Source organism: Myodes glareolus, chromosome 18 (genome assembly GCF_982192425.1).
Source record: "Myodes glareolus chromosome 18, mMyoGla1.1, whole genome shotgun sequence".
NCBI classification, from domain to species: domain Eukaryota; kingdom Metazoa; phylum Chordata; class Mammalia; order Rodentia; family Cricetidae; genus Myodes; species Myodes glareolus.
This window is the reverse complement of record NC_142043.1, coordinates 15395570-15413016: the sequence shown is the minus strand read 5'-3', so window position 1 is coordinate 15413016 and position 17447 is coordinate 15395570. Positions and strand designations below refer to the sequence as shown.

Here is a 17447-nt window from a genome sequence, read left to right as displayed (position 1 = left end):
CTTTCAATCTAGTTCTGGACCAAGCGCTCTACAAGGTGCTTCACAGAACCTCAAATTCTGCCCCCATCCTATGAGGTAGGAACTATCTAAGCAGTTTCAAATGAAAGAGATACTCAGAATAGTTCTGTAAAATCCAGCCAGTCAGAACCTGCAGTGCTATAAAACCTGGGCATTTTTTTTCCTTAAAATTCAAAGTAATACAAATAATTCTCATCATCCTTAAAAACACAGCATATAATGAACAACATGGTGGTTTGAATAAGAATGGCCCCCACAGGCTCATATTTGAATGTGTGGTCCCCAGCTGTTAGACTGTTGTGGGAAGGACTAGAGGATGTGGCCTTGTTGGAAGACGGGGCTTGGTGGGTTCCCAGTGTGTGCCTCTCTTAGCCTCATGCTGTGAATCAGGAGCTCAGCTGTTTCTATGCCTTGCCTTTGCCTTGTCATCCATCATGGACTCTACTCTCTGAAACCATGAGCCAAAGCTGTCATTTGTAAGTAGCCTTGGTCATGGTTAACTAAGATAAACAACAACCAATAAAGACTGACACAAGTAGCAATACAATTCTTTTTTATTATTAATTTTTTTGGGAAAAACATGCTTTCATTTCCTTTTTATTCCTGTAAAAAACGAATATACTATTCTGAGAATATATATGTGGATTTTGGAATGTTAGATTGTCCAAACATCAACTGCATCACATTAATAGCTACTGAAGGCAAGGTAGGCTACACAAGGATAGAAATTTTAAAACTAAAAATATTCATAGCAGCAATTTTTGAAAGATGATTTTATTAAAGTCATTGCACTTGGTCATTGTATTGCTACAGCACAAGGCTATTCAACTATAACACTTCTTAATTCTGACTGTAAAGATTGTCTCATTCTGCTCATTTATTTCAAGTTTGAACGTAAGCATAAACATTCATCAAAAAAATCCAGAGTACTTGGAGCGTTTTCCTGTATGTGATCACCGTAAGGGAGTGTTAAACCAGGCCCCTTCTCTCTGCACCTTCCAGCTTCCCAGTGAAGTCTTGCACAGCTCTATGGAGGTGACAGCTTTATAGTAAGAAATAAGCTTAGGGGGTCACAAACACACCAAAATAACATTGAAATCCCATTAGAAACATAGTAGTATTGTGTTTCAAAGAACAGCAAATCTGACATTCATTAGTAATTTGGCAATGATAGATTCAGTGTTGTCTCTTATACATGTGGGGAGGATTTGCCTCAAAACAGAAGTTATAATTAATATCATTTTGTGATATTAACTTTAGGAATAGTAAAAGTTCCCAAATCAAGGGCAAATACTGGCGAATTATTATTTTGAGGAAATCATTTTTTCCCTTTAGTAAGTTCAAGCTTGTTTTTTTTTTCTGAATTCTATAGCTAATGTCAGAAAACCAGACATATAGAAAAAAGGAGAACAAAGTCAGTATGACTTCTCCATTCTGACTGAGAGGGCAAAAGTGTGCACTGCAGCACCCACTACCATTCTGACTGTACAGGCAAGTGCAGAGCACACACTATCACCATCACTGGCGCCAAAGGAAGATTGTTTCCTTTCTAACGGACACTAGGTTTCTATACCGTACAGGCTGGCCTTAAACTCAGTCCTTTCCTTCCTCAGTCTACAACCTACAAGCACGCACTCACCATACATGACTCCAATAAATTTTAGTAGCTCACAAGTATTAAAATATATGTGTTGTCAGGGCCAAGATCATCAAGCAGATAAATGATACACAATAGTTCAGAAAGGAATAAAACTGCACAAATTTAATATACAATAAGGGATTGTGCTTCTATTTTCCTTACTCATGCTTATATCACATAATTTCAGTTTTCTGTTATCTGTTTTTCTATAAGAATTATTTTCCCGATTTTTTACATTTTAATTAGCATCTATGAGCTACATGTTTGTCCAGAAAGCATACACTAGCCACTCGTCTACTGTTGAGTATTTATGTTATTTTTGTATTAAAATAACCTTCAATGGGAAAATAACAAAGCTTGAACTGCTGGAACCTTTTCCATCCAGCATTGTGGGGGAAGGCAAATCTCCAGTGCAGAAAGCAGGGGGTGATTTCTAAGACAGGATCATTTACTTTCATCTGAAAACTGTCATTAAGAGCTAACTTATTAACAAAAAGCAAATTGATTCATTTGACTAATCACTTAAAGATAAAATGAAATAATTCTGTCCACCAATAACCCCTCAGTAGATGAGCTGAGACTTGAAATGGTTAAAACGGCCAGGCACAGTGGTGTGGCTGTCATCCTAGCACATGGGGGGCAGAGGCAGGGGGATCAGAAATTTAAAATCATCTTTGCTACATAACAAGGTTGGCTACAGCCCAAGCATTATAAGACCCTTTTTCAAACAACCAAAAATGCTAAAAGGCACACTTGATGTAAAATTAAAGCTGTCCCCAGAAGTTAATCAAGTGTAGTTTTGTGTTGGCAATTCTACTATTTTCTACTTCAGTTCTCTTTTATTTGAAGTAACACAAGAAATTTCACTTAAAAAGACTAAAATGTAAAGAAAATTACTTTTTAAGAAGCATGATACCTTCAATTGATATTCATTTAATTTAATAAAGTAAACTTTAAAATCTAACTTGATTTTTAACAAATAATACTATTTCCTCATTGTTTTTAGACACGTTGCCCTACAGGTCTGAGCCATGCCACCCTGAATGTGGCTGATCTGGTCTAAGATGTTCCACTATTGATTTGTGATACTGAAAAATGATTAAGCATTCATTCTGAAATGATCTTCAACATGGTCAATTATATTTGATTTTCATAACCCATAATGTTACTATTTGTGAAATACTAACACTCTGTTAACATTTACATAAGTAATAATCCAAAATATTTCCAGGAATTAGTGTGTTCTATTTTGAGAAATTATGTCTGTAAAACTTGAGTTTATATTATAACTTTCCCAATATGGACTTTCATTCTAAAATTTTGAAAAGATCTGGGTTTAGAGGCTTTGCTTCCTAAGGTCATCATTAGTGAAAATTAAGGGAAGGCTACAAAGAGCTAATTATAAGATAATGAGATGAGTAATATTTAGAACTGTAGAATGAACACAAGAATACAGCAATAAGGCGGGTGCTTACATTATTTAACATGTGCTGCAGTGTCTAGACACAAATAAGAATTAGCATGACATTTTTAGATTCCTTAGGCCACATGAATTGAGAACAAAGCTCGTATTTTCCCAAAGATTAATCCAGTATATTTTAACTAACTTTCTTTAATGAATCCTATAGTGTGAGCATTGTAGAACACCCTAGAAGTTTAATTTACTTTTATTATTTCATTAATGATTCACTATGCATGGGTGAAGAACCTCGTAATTAGGAACTCCTATTTTACCACCCAATGTACAAACAGCACTGCAGACACAGGCACAACAGTGTAACCCTGGGTAAGAAGCTAAAAGTGTGTGTGTGTGTGTGTGTGTGTGTGTGTTGCATGTAGTGCATGTATACAACTTTATGTCCTTATGTATTACAGGAAAGCAGTGATTCTAGTTACTATAAACCTAACCCGTCCATCTCAAATAGTTTATCTTACAGCTTATTTGTAAAGATAGTACGATATTTATAGTATAGAACTCTTTAAAAATAATACAAGTTTCAATAAAAAAACTATTGTGAACTTTCATTCCTTTTTATACAGATTCAGTAGTATTTTCAAGCAAACAACATAAATGTTTGCTATCCCAGCACAGTAGGAAATAAGGCCTCTTTTTTTCATATTGGCAAAACAAAATATATATATATATATAAAAATTGTCACACTCCCTAACTTTCCGGTAGATTTCACAGTTCATGTCCTCTCATTTCTTTGTCGCAACACCACATCTGCTGTCTTAACAAGTCAGTTAAGTTCATAGTGTTGCTCCTAAATCACTGGAGCATTAAGAACACTGGATCCATACCACCTTCAAGAAGACAGAAGAACTTTCTTCAGCCTTGCAATTTCCACCTAAAAACAAAACATAAATTGTACAACATAAAACACCTTTAGCAAGGTTTAAGTAAGACTATCCGTACTACATGACCACATTTTCCAACCTCTGAATTCTGATTTCAACATCAAAGAGGGAGGAGGAGAGGGAGTGGGGGGAGTGGGAGGGTGTTGGGAAGAGGGGCGGAAATGGAAACTTTTATAATTTAATAAAATTTACTTTAAAAAAAAATCTAATTCTCCAGAATGCAAAAAAATAATACTGTTGAATAAGAGTGTCAGTACAAAACAGAGCAGTGCAGGTTCCTAAATGGCCAGAAATAAGAAAAAGTAGTGTATTTCTTTTAGCTAGAACAATGCTAAATGATACAAGCATTTAAAATAAGTACTGGAAGAAAACCTGACGTATGTATACACCCCTCACACATGAACACAAGGAAAAATCTCTTGAGAGGAAAGAGAAAATAGAAAGCGTACAGGACCACTGGACCTAGAAAACCTTTTATAGGTGATAATGGAAAAATTGTGACATGCTACAGAAACTGAAGAAGAGACTTAGATCTGCCATCAGCAAGCATAACCTAAAATGCACAGGGTTGAGGCTAGATGTGGTGGCCCATGTTTGTATTCTCGGGAGGCTGGAGTAGGAATATTGCAGGAGGTTTAAGGCCAGTCTGTCTCAAGAAATCAATCAATCAATCAAACAAACAAAAAAGACTGATTTCAAGGTATAGAATCTGAGATGAAAAATGCATGACATTTTTAGGGGTCAGAGTGAGATCTACGTCTGTCTTGTGGCAAATGAACCCCAAATAAAAAGTGAGAACAACTACAGCAGAGCAAGAAAGGCTTTGTCTTTAAATAAAGGGGCACAGGAGGAATCAATGGAGATGTGGTAACTAATAAAGCACCTTCAGGACAACATACACTGGTCCCGGAGAGCTATGGGTGATAAGGACTCCCACGGGGTGAAGGACGAGGGCCATGACTCTAGCTGCATCCCACTGCTATACCATGACTCTAAACCCTGTCTCATGTGTGTAGTAGGGTTAATAATCCTCATTGCTCCTTGCAATATCTAAGCACACTGGATATGGAGCTGAGAAGTAGCCCTTAGGTGTAAGTCAGGAAGTTTAGAAAACACACTTTCTGATCCTCTGGCAAGATAATGAAGTAAGGTAGGAAAGGGGAGATGGGGGTAGTGAGGAAGGAAGAGAAGGCTCAGAAGAGGCGGAACACAGTGAAGAGAAAAACAGGGAGAAAAGTTAAAATAAAGAAATAGTGTAATTTCCAGCTATCCCCAGAAAACAAAATAATGTAACCTCCCCAGTAGCAAATGGAAGTGAGTGACACAACCTGGTTTCCCCTCAAGGTGAGGTGGGGAGGGAGGAAGAGAGGGAGAGGGAGGGAAGGAGAGAGAGAGAGAGAGAGAGAGAGAGAACACGAAAGAAAACAACAGTATTTATTTACTCAGACCCCTCAGATACCAGGTGCTTCTCACATTTTCCTGAGTCAGTATTCAGAAAAATTTCTGAGCTGGGACTACAGCTCAGCACCCGAACCTTTCCTTAGCAAGCACAAAGCCCCATGTGTGATTCTCAAAAACAGCAAAAAAAAAAAAAAAAAAAAAAAAAACAAAACCCAATCATGAATAAAACAATGTTACCGAGTCCACAAGAAATGTAGGAGATTTAAGAAAGGCTGCAGCGCTCATTTGAGGCAGGCAAGCACAATCTGTAGCAGAAGCAAACACACAGTGAAGAGAGGGAACACAAAACCTCACACTTTCTAGAATTGGAAATGCATTACCTCTAGGTTACTCCGCATGGCCTTCTCTTCTTCCAATTCTCTGCGTAGCTTTTCCAGTTCTTTCCTAAAGGCAAACTTTACTGTTCAGTTTTACAGCTAATCAATCTATTTCACTGATGATAACTGGAGCTGTAACTTACACACACACACACACACATACACACAGAGAGAGAGAGAGAGAGAGAGACAGACAGACAGACAGACAGACAGACAGAGAGCGCACTGGGATGAATAATGACCATATTCATTTGAAAATTTTCAAATTCTTTGAGTATTCAATGTAAGATTAAAAACAAACAAAAATGGTACTTTCTACTCTTCCAGAGAATCTGGGTTGAGTTTCAGCACTTTTATGAGGGGCCTTACGACCACTCCTAACTTCAGCTCCAGCAGAATCTGATATCCTCCTCTGGACTTTGTAGGAAGCACAACCACATGCAGAAACATACATTATAATAAGAATAAATGTCTTTGGTGTTATTTTATCCCTCCCCATATAAATAACACTAAAGACCATTTGAAAAAGTCATATAAAGTTACTACTGTGGAGATTTCTAGCTGTGTGAAGGTAGGGGAGGGCATTAAAAGGTTAAAATGGGAAGATGGGGCAGGAAAAACAGCTAAGCGGTTAAGAGTACTTGCTGCATTTACAGAAGACCTGGGTTGGTTTCCAGCACCCACATGAGCATGGCAGAAAACCAGAGGCCTCAAACCAGAACTCACTGCAATGAACATTTACAAGTAAATATGTATGGACTAAAGGGTATACTTTGTGACTCACTGTATCACACTAAAGCTTCCATGATAAGATTTTGCTTTTCGTTTTTTTTTTTAATTTTATTTTTTCTTGGGGAGGGTTTCAAGGGTAGAGGGTGAATATAAAAGGATGGGGAGATGAGTGGGACTAAGATGCATGATGCAAAATCCACAAAGAATAAAAAGTTAAATACCAAAGTGACAATTGAACTTCAAGTTCCTCTCTGTTGCTTTGAACTAAATATTACAGTAAATTCCCCAAGCTAAAATATTCCAGCCGATAATCTATAATCTTAAATTCATGTTGTCACTTTTTCAATTCCTTCTAACCTACATTTTCTATATAGTATTTCTGGAAGTATTTTGGATCATGTCTACACAGCAATTCTATATGTATTTACTTTGTGTTTTTTTTTTCAAAAACTGTTTTGAAATATATTCAAGCTGTTAAATTTTACTTTTATTTTTCGTTCTTTCTTTTTAAAAAAGAGTACAAGTAGTTTATTTACAAAGTAAAAATTCATCCAGATCATAGATAGAGTAAGCAAACTCAAATTAGATAGAGAATAGTAACTGAATTTTTTCACTTTAAGCTGCTATTTGATACTTGAATATCTAGTGTTTTATTGGTTAGTTGCTCTGGGGTCATAGAAAATAAGAAAGGAGAACTCACATCCTAATAACATCACTAGGATACTACAGCAAATTTCTAAATTGACATGTATAGTTTTTTTGCCTTTTAATATTTCCTAGATAAAGTCTCCTAAAGAGCAACACAGATAAATGGTTTAAAAATTCTTGCAAAATGGGATGGAGAGGTGGCTCAGGTATTAAGAGCACTGGCTGCTCTTCCAGAGGACGATAGCTCAGTTCCCAGCACCCACACGGTGGCTCACAACTGTTTGAAGCTCCTGTCCCAGGGGATCCAATGTCCTCCTTTGGCCTCTTTAGGCACCAGGCACACAAATGATAAAGGCATAAAGTGGACAAAACATCCATAAAAGAAAAATAAATTGATTTTTTTTCAAAAATCTATTGAAAAATATTCTTAAAGAAAACATAAAAACCTGGATCTGGCAGTTCAATGTTCAACTTTGGGAAGTAATGACAAGATCAGAAGTTCAAGGTCACCCTCCACTATGCTATGGATATAGGTGTTGGTCCTGTTACTAAAAAAAAAAAGCAAGGGTTTGTTTTTCTCAGTAACCATTACAGCCTCACCGAGGAAGAAGTTCAGGAGCTACTGGCAATTGATGGCTGCTGAAAGAGCAATCAGTTCTCTTCAAGATTTTGGCCTGATAGCTTTTCTATGCTCCACTGGATGACCCTTGACCCTTGTGTACTAACTGGACCCAGTGAGTTACTAAAAATGAGTAAATAAAAGGGTATATAGTTGAGATAAGAACATGAAGGATGATGACTTAGAAAGGGATAATAAGAGAAGAGGTAAATATCATCAAAGTAGTTACATACACATACACACACACTCATGTATGAAAAATACATATAAAATAAAGGAGTGTTCAATTCCCAGATCCCATATGGTGGCTCATAACCATCTATAATTATAGATGTTGCATGCTCACAGTCTCTCATTCTCTCTTCCTCTCTGTGGTAGCCTGAAAGTATTTGGGGCCCATAAACTCATAGGGAGTGGCACTATTAGAAGGTGTGGCCTTGTTGGAGGAGGCTGGATGACGCGTCTTTAAGCCAGACCTTGAAGCTAGAGAGCACACCTTTAATCTGGGCCACATCTTCTGTTGCAAGCCTGTTAGATCCTCTGCCTATATACCACCATACTCCCCACCATGATAGATTGATCCTCTGAACTGTAAGCAAGCCCCCTGAAATAAATGTTTTCTTTATAGAGTTGTAGTGTCTCCTCACAGCAATAGAAACCTAACTAGCACCCACCCTCACCCTCCCTACAGAAAGCAGAAGACGGCACTGTGGAGTCAGTTCTCTCCTTCCATCATGTAGGTCTTGAACACCAAACTCTAGTCATTTGGAGACATCTCACTGGCCCCAAATATATCTTAAAACAGTTTTTTCTTGGTTCCATGTATTTTTAACTTTATATACAAGGAGTAACACTGTATGTATATTTCTGACTTGTTCCCACCTTTCGTTTTACAGACTGACTGATACTGATCCATGTAGCCACAATCATTCATCATTACTTACACACTGTGGACACAGGCCAATGGTAGAAGAGGGCATTAGCACAACAGTTAGCTTGATCCATAATACTAACAGACAGCAACGAATACTTTCAGAGTTAACAGAAGGGCTTTAGCGATCTCTTGTGAGTTGGCACCCATTCATTTTATAACCACCCACTGTAAGTCTAGCAGATATAGAAGTCAAAGTCCTCTAAGAGATAAGTATGAAGATCTGGATCCTACCAAAAATGCCAATGCAGGTTTCTCAGGATTTTCAAGACTGACATCTGTGCCTGGCCAGCTCCTGGCTAAGCACACAGGTATATAAAGACCTTCTAGAACTGAACCACTGGAACAAGGTTTCCAATCAAGGTTTTTGCTGAGAGTGCTATAACAAGAATGTCTTGGAAACATGTGCACTGCTTACTTAGGAGATTAGACCTTCCAATAACACCTAAAAGAAGTCTTTGAACATGTTAGGGGGGTGGCTTAGGAGAAAATAAGAGTTACTTACCCATGGTCCTTTTTCAGTGCCTCTACAATACACAGTAATTCAAGAATCTGGGCTCTAAGTTCATCCAGGGAACTTTTTTTCCCATCATCTGTTTCTGCTTTAGCTTTGAGTTCTAATGGAGTTAGGAAAGCAGATGTATTTACTTTAGAAGCACTTGAAGGTGTAGAAAGAGATGGCTGAAAAACATAAAAATTTTCTCATTACCCTTCTGTTTATATTTAATATTATATTTAAATTCAGAAAATTATGTTTTGTTCTGGTTTTAATTTTTAACACAGATCCACATGTAGTCCAGGCTGGCTTGCTAGCTCCAGATCCTCATATATTAAACTTCTAATCTTATTGCCCCCAACTCCCAAGTATTGAGACTACAGTTTATACATTACTGGGGATTAAACCCAGGACATGCTAGGCAAGCACTCTGAACTACATTCCCAGGTCACAATATTTTTACGAAAAGAATACAAACAATTAATGAAGTATATATTAAGCAGTCCTAATCTGAAAATTCCTAACTTTAAAAATTCTACACCAGACTTTGCTTCAAACTGCAGGCATGTTTAAATATAGTTAAGGAATTACATGAGACAAATTTTATGTTTACTCGTGAATCCCAGCCCCAAAATACATTTAACTACATATCTAAAATTTTCCAAATTTCTGATTTCAAACATTTTAGAAAAAAGATTTTCAACTATGCTTCAAGGTAAATGGGACTCACTGCTCTGGCTGTGGGACTGCTTACAGCATGACTGAGTTCCAACCAGAACTTCAGATTAGGGCATCACTCAAACCTCACTAGACAAGTTTCTTATTGTAAATGGCAATGAAGGCAGAGACCCATATACAGACAATGTGCAGAGAATAAGAGCTGCTGGAGTACTCAGTGCCACTTGGGATGTCTATGTGACACCCCTTCCCTCGTGGTTCAGGGACCTAAGCAGAAAAGGACGCAGAAAGATAACAGGAGCCAGGGGTGGTGATGACTTCAAAGACAGGAAGAGTTTTCCAGACCCAACAGGGCAGGTGCACATACAAACTCAGAGAGACTGGATAGCATGCACAGGACCTGCACAAGCTCAAGCCAGACAAAATCCCAGCTCAGGGCAGATGGGCATATAGTCCCACCCTGGCAAAGATGCTGTATGCAATTAACAGCTGCTAGGACATAGTGAAGCTAAGTGTATATGGACCACACTCCAGGGCAAGTCCCATGCTCAGGTGTAGTTGGCAACACAAACTGGACTCTTGTTTTCTTGTGGGTTGCAATAATTTTGTTATGACAGAAAAAATGTGAAGTTTAGTAGGAAGGGAGGTGGGTGTGTGTGTGTGTCTGGGAAGCGTTGGAGGAAAGACAAGAATATGATTGAAATGTACTGTACGAAATTTCCAAAGAATAAAAAAATTTTAAAAAAGGTAAATGGTAAAATTAAATTCCAAAAGCAGTTTGGCATATTCATTGCAGGGGACGGGTGTATGTGTGAATAATCAATAAAAAATAATCTGAAATCTAGCAGTTTTATTTGTTTAAAGGAAGGAGATAACTACGGGCTTATCTAATGGATTGTTTGCCTAGTGGGGCATCTACAAGTAAAACTCTTTCAACATTAAGGTGCTGTTTCAATCTTTACTGTTACAAATATCCAAAGCCTCTTAAAAGTAATTATGAAGAATTTAGTTCAGTCCACACGATTTCACTAAAATCAGTATTTCTAGAAAAGTTTCAAGAGACTGCTGAGAAAATAGAAAATCAGATTAAATATATTAAATTAATTCAAAAAGTGGCCAAATATTTTGGAATGAAAATAAGAAATAACTAACCTTACTTATATATGTAATTTATAACAAAACTATCTTCAATAAAAATAATTAATTTTAGAAAAGAAACATCACCATGAAATAAGACGGATCCTTCTGCCACTAATTCCAGCACATGCAGAATGCTTAAGAGAATGCCAAGAACCAACTAAAGAATGAATAAACTTTAAACGTAATTAGGCTGAAATTTTTTGGGAGTTGAGCACAATCTTACAGCCTACGGAGGTGGAGACAGGAGGAGTCTGAGGGAGCCTGGTAAACACATGAAGGGACAGACCCAGTCAGGGCCACACTGAAACCCTATCTCAGAACAAAAAAACAAACAAAAAAAAACAGGCCCCACCCCCAAATTATTTTAGGTTAACTAATTCCAGAGTGTATATTCAATAAGAAAATGAAACAATGTACAGACCTATACGTTGGAAATACAAACACAGAGTCCATTTTCTAAGGGCTTCTATTATGGAAAGAGCTGATATGACTGAAGCTAAATAATTGAGAATTACTTTATTTTTTGGCAGAAGACAGAAAATAATCTTTCTAAAACGACGCCTTAAATTTCCTGATTGATGACTATAACACATCTCAAAAATTAACAACCCTAGGCCACAGTGGGTCTACCTTTGCAGAGCAGCTTGTATCCTTTTTAAGTTCCAACGGCTTTAGGTTGCCACTATCTTCTTCTTTTGGTAACTTCAATGTTTTTTCTGGGCTTTGAGTTGGCTACATGTTTAACATAAAAAGAAAAAAAATCAAGACACAGATTTTATAAAAAGGAAATCTTAAGAAGCACGTCCACAATACAGCCAACCACTTAGCTACTGCTGTTCCCACTGCTCACGGCTGCACAAGATGTTATATAACTTCAGACTGAGTCATACTTTTGACATCTGAAGAGCAAAACCAGCTTTCCTCACAGAAACTTTAAAGTTACACTGTGCTGATGAACTAGTATAGTAACGCTGAAGTAGATCTGCATTCCAGACAACAAACAGCATAGAAAGCAGTTCTTCAGCTGTGAGAACAAATCCCAAGACGTGGGTGAGTACCCCTTCCCCGGAGTCTGGATCTGCTGCTCACTTTTCCTCACTGCCCCTGCTGTGCTGAATGAACAAAGTCCCTGCTCCCCGCTGGCCCTGTGCTCTGTGACTGTGGTCCTAAGACAACTCTGTTTTCTGACTCTGGAACCTTCCATGCAAGACTCTATTAAACTGATCGTATCTCTTTTCCTCTATTTTCTTATTCTTAAAGAATCACAAAGCTATCTTTCATCTTTCAAAATTAGATGTGGCTATAAATCCACTCATTCTTATCTTAAAGGGGACTCAGAACTTTCTTCTGTCTACATTTTCCTAAAGTAAGGGAAACTCACAGAATGTCCACCATTGAAGCGGCCAGGCAACCTTCTTCCAGGCATCTTGGGTCTATTTGCAGTGAGATGTAACAAGTTCTCTGAGGAAGCTATGTCATCAAAATTTACAGTATCTAAAATAAAAATAAGTATTACCAACTAAGAGAGTTACTCCTAAAAAGCAAAGAATAGTATTTCTGGTTTCTTACACTGAAAAAAGACACCACTAAGTCAAAAAAAAAAAATCACAAATTGATCAGTGCTTTATATATGCATTTGGAAAACAACACCCATGCTCTAAAAAAAAAAAAAAAAAAGTCAAGATCCTTTAAACCATATAAGACCTATTTCCAGCTCAATAACGTTCATACAGGAAGAATTCTGTACCATAAACGGCAGTAAAACAAAAGCTGTGATTTGAAGTTCTCACATTTTTAAAAACCTATTTAAGTTCTCAATTAATTACAACTTAGAGAAATTTTACATGTCCAATATTTTAAACTTTACATTATGGACTAATAAAAAATTTGAAGGACTATACTGTATCTGACACCCTATTACTTTCTATGCATTCTCAATGTAAAGTGAACTTATGATTTAATTACATGAATATATACGGGTGTTACAGTCAGGACTCAACCTACGACTTAAGAACCATAAGCCAGTTTTACATCTAAGGCAAGTAAGATGACAAGTGCAAGTGCTTCATAGATCACTAATACGTTTCTCTGCCATCAAAGGCTAGTTGACCTTTGACCAAATAAATTGTGTTTATGGGCATATAAGATATATATGGTAATTCATACCTTTAAACAATGGTTTGTAAAGCAGCTAGAAAACCTTAAACAAGTTGTGATTCCTCTGAAGCTCAGATGTCTATACACAGCACTGAATCTTTTATAAATTCCTGATCCAGCCCTGATTGGTCTAACTTCTTGTAGCTCAGATAAGAAACTAGGAATATTACTTACAGTCAAAATATCCCAATCTTCCAAAAGATTCCTTTTCCTTATTACCATTTGTCCGACAGTTGTAAAACTTATCAGACACTTACATGTCCAAATAAAATGATTTGCTGTTTCTTTATAAAAGACCTAAACATACTCATCATGGTCAACCTCTTAAGTTTAATTCATCAAACTTTATATTCAAAGTAATCTACAGAATATTCATTTAAGAGACGGAAAACACAAGGTAAAAAGAGTCATCACTTTGGAAATGTTCACGGTATAACTTGAGTACTAGTTTAATATTAAGTTTTTAATAGATTACTTTGTGTGTTCTACCTTGGACAAATACATCAAATCAAATGCTATGATTTTAAAAAAATCAGTTTAATTGTCTGGTCTTTTGATAATTTTAATTATAAAGAATAGCAAACCATAGAAAGAGATAAACAACATTAGTGAAAATGAATGACATAATCTAGAAGGTCTGGTTTAAATGTTGCATATCTCATTCTGTTTATGAATATAGTAAGAAAAATAATTGGTATAAAATATGTTAAACTGATAAATGTGCATTAGTGACCTATGGGAAAACTCTGAAAAGAAAACCCTAACATTTTGACCAAATAAATAACTTTCAAATGCATATTTAAGCAACTTGCAGAGAAAAAAGAGAAACAAAACAGAAAAATATGGAAGAAATTAAAATAAAATGAAACAGAAAGGGTAGACTGTTTTAAAATGTAACTTTATAAAGAACAGTATACTCATAAAATGCCTTTATATGTCCAATTTAGGGTTACAACACCAAGACAACTTTACCATTCTAAAACTCTCTCAGGTTCTCCATTTATGATATCAAATAAAAGATAATAGTGCACATTTTGGATTTATGACATACCTGAGCCTTTGTAAGTGATGCAAGATTAATTAAAAATGGATTGACACTGTGAAAATGGCATAAAGGCATCAACTCTAACAAGCAGATCTGTCACTCTGACAGAAACTTACACTTCTGTATATTCTAAGGAAGACAAGGACAGGCTTTTAAAAGCCAAGTGACACACCAATTGTAGGAGAAAATCTGATTTGTGTGGTTGTCAATTTTTTGGAGATATATTACCAAAAGAGTATTTTAAATTATAATCAAGAAAGGTTTTTAAAAGTGAACTTCAATTTATTTTAAAATGGAAAACCAAAAGGGTTAGAATAGACAAACAAACAAGTACACTTTTAGCAGAGTTACAAAGAAAAAGATTGTGTGCACCACCTACTTATATTGAATACACTACTTTGATTTCTTTTATAAATTGTTATCTTACCAAAATGGAGAAGGGTAGGATAATTTCCTGACACGTAAGAAGGGAGGAAACATGGCAAACAGGCTAGGAAACAAAATCTGGAAAGAAAAGTCAAGGATAGGAATGTCTAGAAAAAAGACTAAACCAAAAAAATTATTTTACAAAGCAGGAAAAAAAAGAACAGTTGTAGATGAATAGAAGCATATCAATGTCTAGCAACCAAGGTTATCTGAACTTATACAAAATGTGTACTTATTTTAGATTTATTCCTTTGTCTTTCAAAAAAATTTCAATTACTATTAATTTCAATATACATTAAGATTTTTAAGCCACATTATATTACAATACCAAGACAGTTTCTAAAAGGACAGCTTATTACTGTAAATGGCCAAGGGTAAAAACCAAAGTTCTAACATCTCCTAAGATAGTTGTAACTAAACAAACACCATCTTCCAGTCAATGTCTAGTGTTTGCTGCATTACAGTAATTGAGGTGATTTTAATTTTATGACATTTTAAAATTAAAAAGTGCCAAATAGCAAACAGTATCTTTAAATTCTTCACTATAAATGTAATTCAATGCAATCTGTGATACCTCTCATTTTAGAGAGAGAAAGACAGAGAGAGAGAGAGAGAGAGAGAGAGACACTAAGGAAGGTCTTAATGCTAGCTTTTGCTTCTTAAACATTGGTGTTTTAGAAATGTGACTGTTAACTGATAAATAATTGGTAATACAATGAGATTTTCCTTAAAACTAATTTTTGATGAAGCATTTGAAAAAAAGAATGAAATTAAGCACAGGTACTAACAGCTCTACCATCTGTAGTACAGATTATATATATATATATATATGACCACACTCGTAAGGGAACTGAAATTATTTCATGCCATGAAAATAAAACGAAAAAAAAATATTCTAAGAATGCCTTTCTCTTATTTTTTAAGAGTATATATATATATATACATATATATGTATGTATATACACATATATCAATGTTTTATATTATGAAAATGTTTAAATTATAAAATGAGGTAAAAAATCATGTTCTTCATAGATCAAAGCAGAAAAAGAATAAGATGAATTTAAAAACATGGAGGGGCTAAAGAAACAAAGCATTCACAGTATCCTCCACATCCATTGTCCAGGAAGACAGAGAATGAAGAGGCTAATTTGATCACAAGTTAAACAAGAAAAATGATCCGGGGGATAAACCTGCTTATTAAAGAAAAACCACAGTTTTAACACCAAAGTCAGCATGGTTTCAACTACACTATTTCACGCCAAATTATTTAAATGATAATGGTCCTCTCAATAAGGGTTTGTGTATATTCAACATTCTTTTTTGAAAAGATAGATATTTTATATGACTGTGGCTGTGTTGGTTATGTGCACATGAATGCGGTGCTCAGGGAGGCCAGAAGAGGATTTCCTATCCCCAGGGTTTAGAATTACAGGGAGTTGTGAGGGGTCTGATGTTGGATGCTGGGAACTGAACTCAGGTCTTCTTCAAAAGCAATACTCTCTCTTAACCACTGAACCATTATCTCCTCATCCCCTAACTTTACATTTTCTGAGACTTAAAAACCAGGCACTAGCCTAATGCCAAGTCCCAGGTTGTACTCAACCCAAACTCACAAGAGAGGTAGAACATTTATATATTATAAGAACGGATTTAAAAATCCCCCAAATTGAAAACACTCAAAAAAAAAAAAAAGAAAAAAAAGAAACAAGCCTTTGTTTCATGACTCTATCAGTGGAAATTTCACAGTTGGCCTCAAGGTACAGGTAGAAATCATAGTCAAAACAAATGTACACTAAAAATATTATCAAATTACCTTAAGAGAATCCATTTAAAATTATACAAAGAGTATATGAAACTAATTTTGTTTGAAATAATGTTTATAAGAAGCCATTTGCTGCCGGCTAGCCATGACACCTTTATCCTAGCAAAGAACATGTGTCTAGCATACTTCTAAGGCTGTAACAACTGCTAGGTAAAGAATTTGTACTTAATTGCCAAAATTTGTAACTACTGAAAATAGAGCAAAAGTGTGGAACACCAAAAGTTTGCCAAATTAAGTAAAAAGAATCAAAGACAGTTGCTTGAAAGTTTGCTAATTTCCTGCCTTGTGACCATTTTAGCATCTCTATACTACTCTTTACTTACTAAAGAAAATAAAAACTTAAACCAAAAATTTAGCTTTTCACATTCTATTCCACAAGACCTATTATATGAAGAGTAAATAACCACCACTGATATAAGACAAACATGTAGATTTTACTTTCCAACCAAGAGTTTAAAATTCTTACATGAACTGTTTCTGCAAACATTAAAATAAAAAAACTCTTAATAGATGTACATAGAGGAAAAAAAAGTGAAAACTTGAAGGCTTGGAGAGATGGCTCAGCATTAAGAGCTGTACTGAGGTTAGGCACATGCCTTTAAACCCAGCACTCTAGAGAAAAGGTAGGTGGACCTCTGTGAGGACAGCCTGGTCTACACAGCAAGTTACAAGACAGTCAGGGCTACATAGAGACCTTGTCTCAATCAACAAAGTAAGAGTATGCACTGCTCTTGGAGAAGACCACAGTTTCATTCCCAGCACCCAGAGGAGGCAGTTCACACACTACCCCACAACTTCAGCTACACAGGGCTCTGATTTGTCTCACCTCCATGGGAACCTGAACTCACATATGCATGCACACACAAACACACATACATATATGTAATTGAAATTTAAAAAAACAAGTCTTTTTTTAAAAGCTGAAGCTTATTTTATCTAAAGTGTTTTGAAACTTC

General features: G+C 36.0%; 1 protein-coding gene across 1 annotated transcript in view; it reads right to left on the bottom strand.

Moving 5' to 3' along the window:
* Positions 1–776: 776 nt before the first annotated feature.
* Cd2ap (CD2 associated protein) overlaps positions 777–17447 on the bottom strand; it is a 74418-nt gene continuing 57747 nt past the window's right edge. Inside the window, exons 14-18 of the mRNA XM_048442720.3 lie at positions 12420–12532; positions 11669–11770; positions 9230–9405; positions 5798–5861; positions 777–4006 (exon numbers count right to left, since the gene is read on the bottom strand). Of these exons, the coding sequence (XP_048298677.3) occupies positions 3965–4006; positions 5798–5861; positions 9230–9405; positions 11669–11770; positions 12420–12532 (497 nt within the window). The 3' untranslated portion in view covers positions 777–3964. The remainder of the gene's footprint in view (positions 4007–5797; positions 5862–9229; positions 9406–11668; positions 11771–12419; positions 12533–17447) is intronic.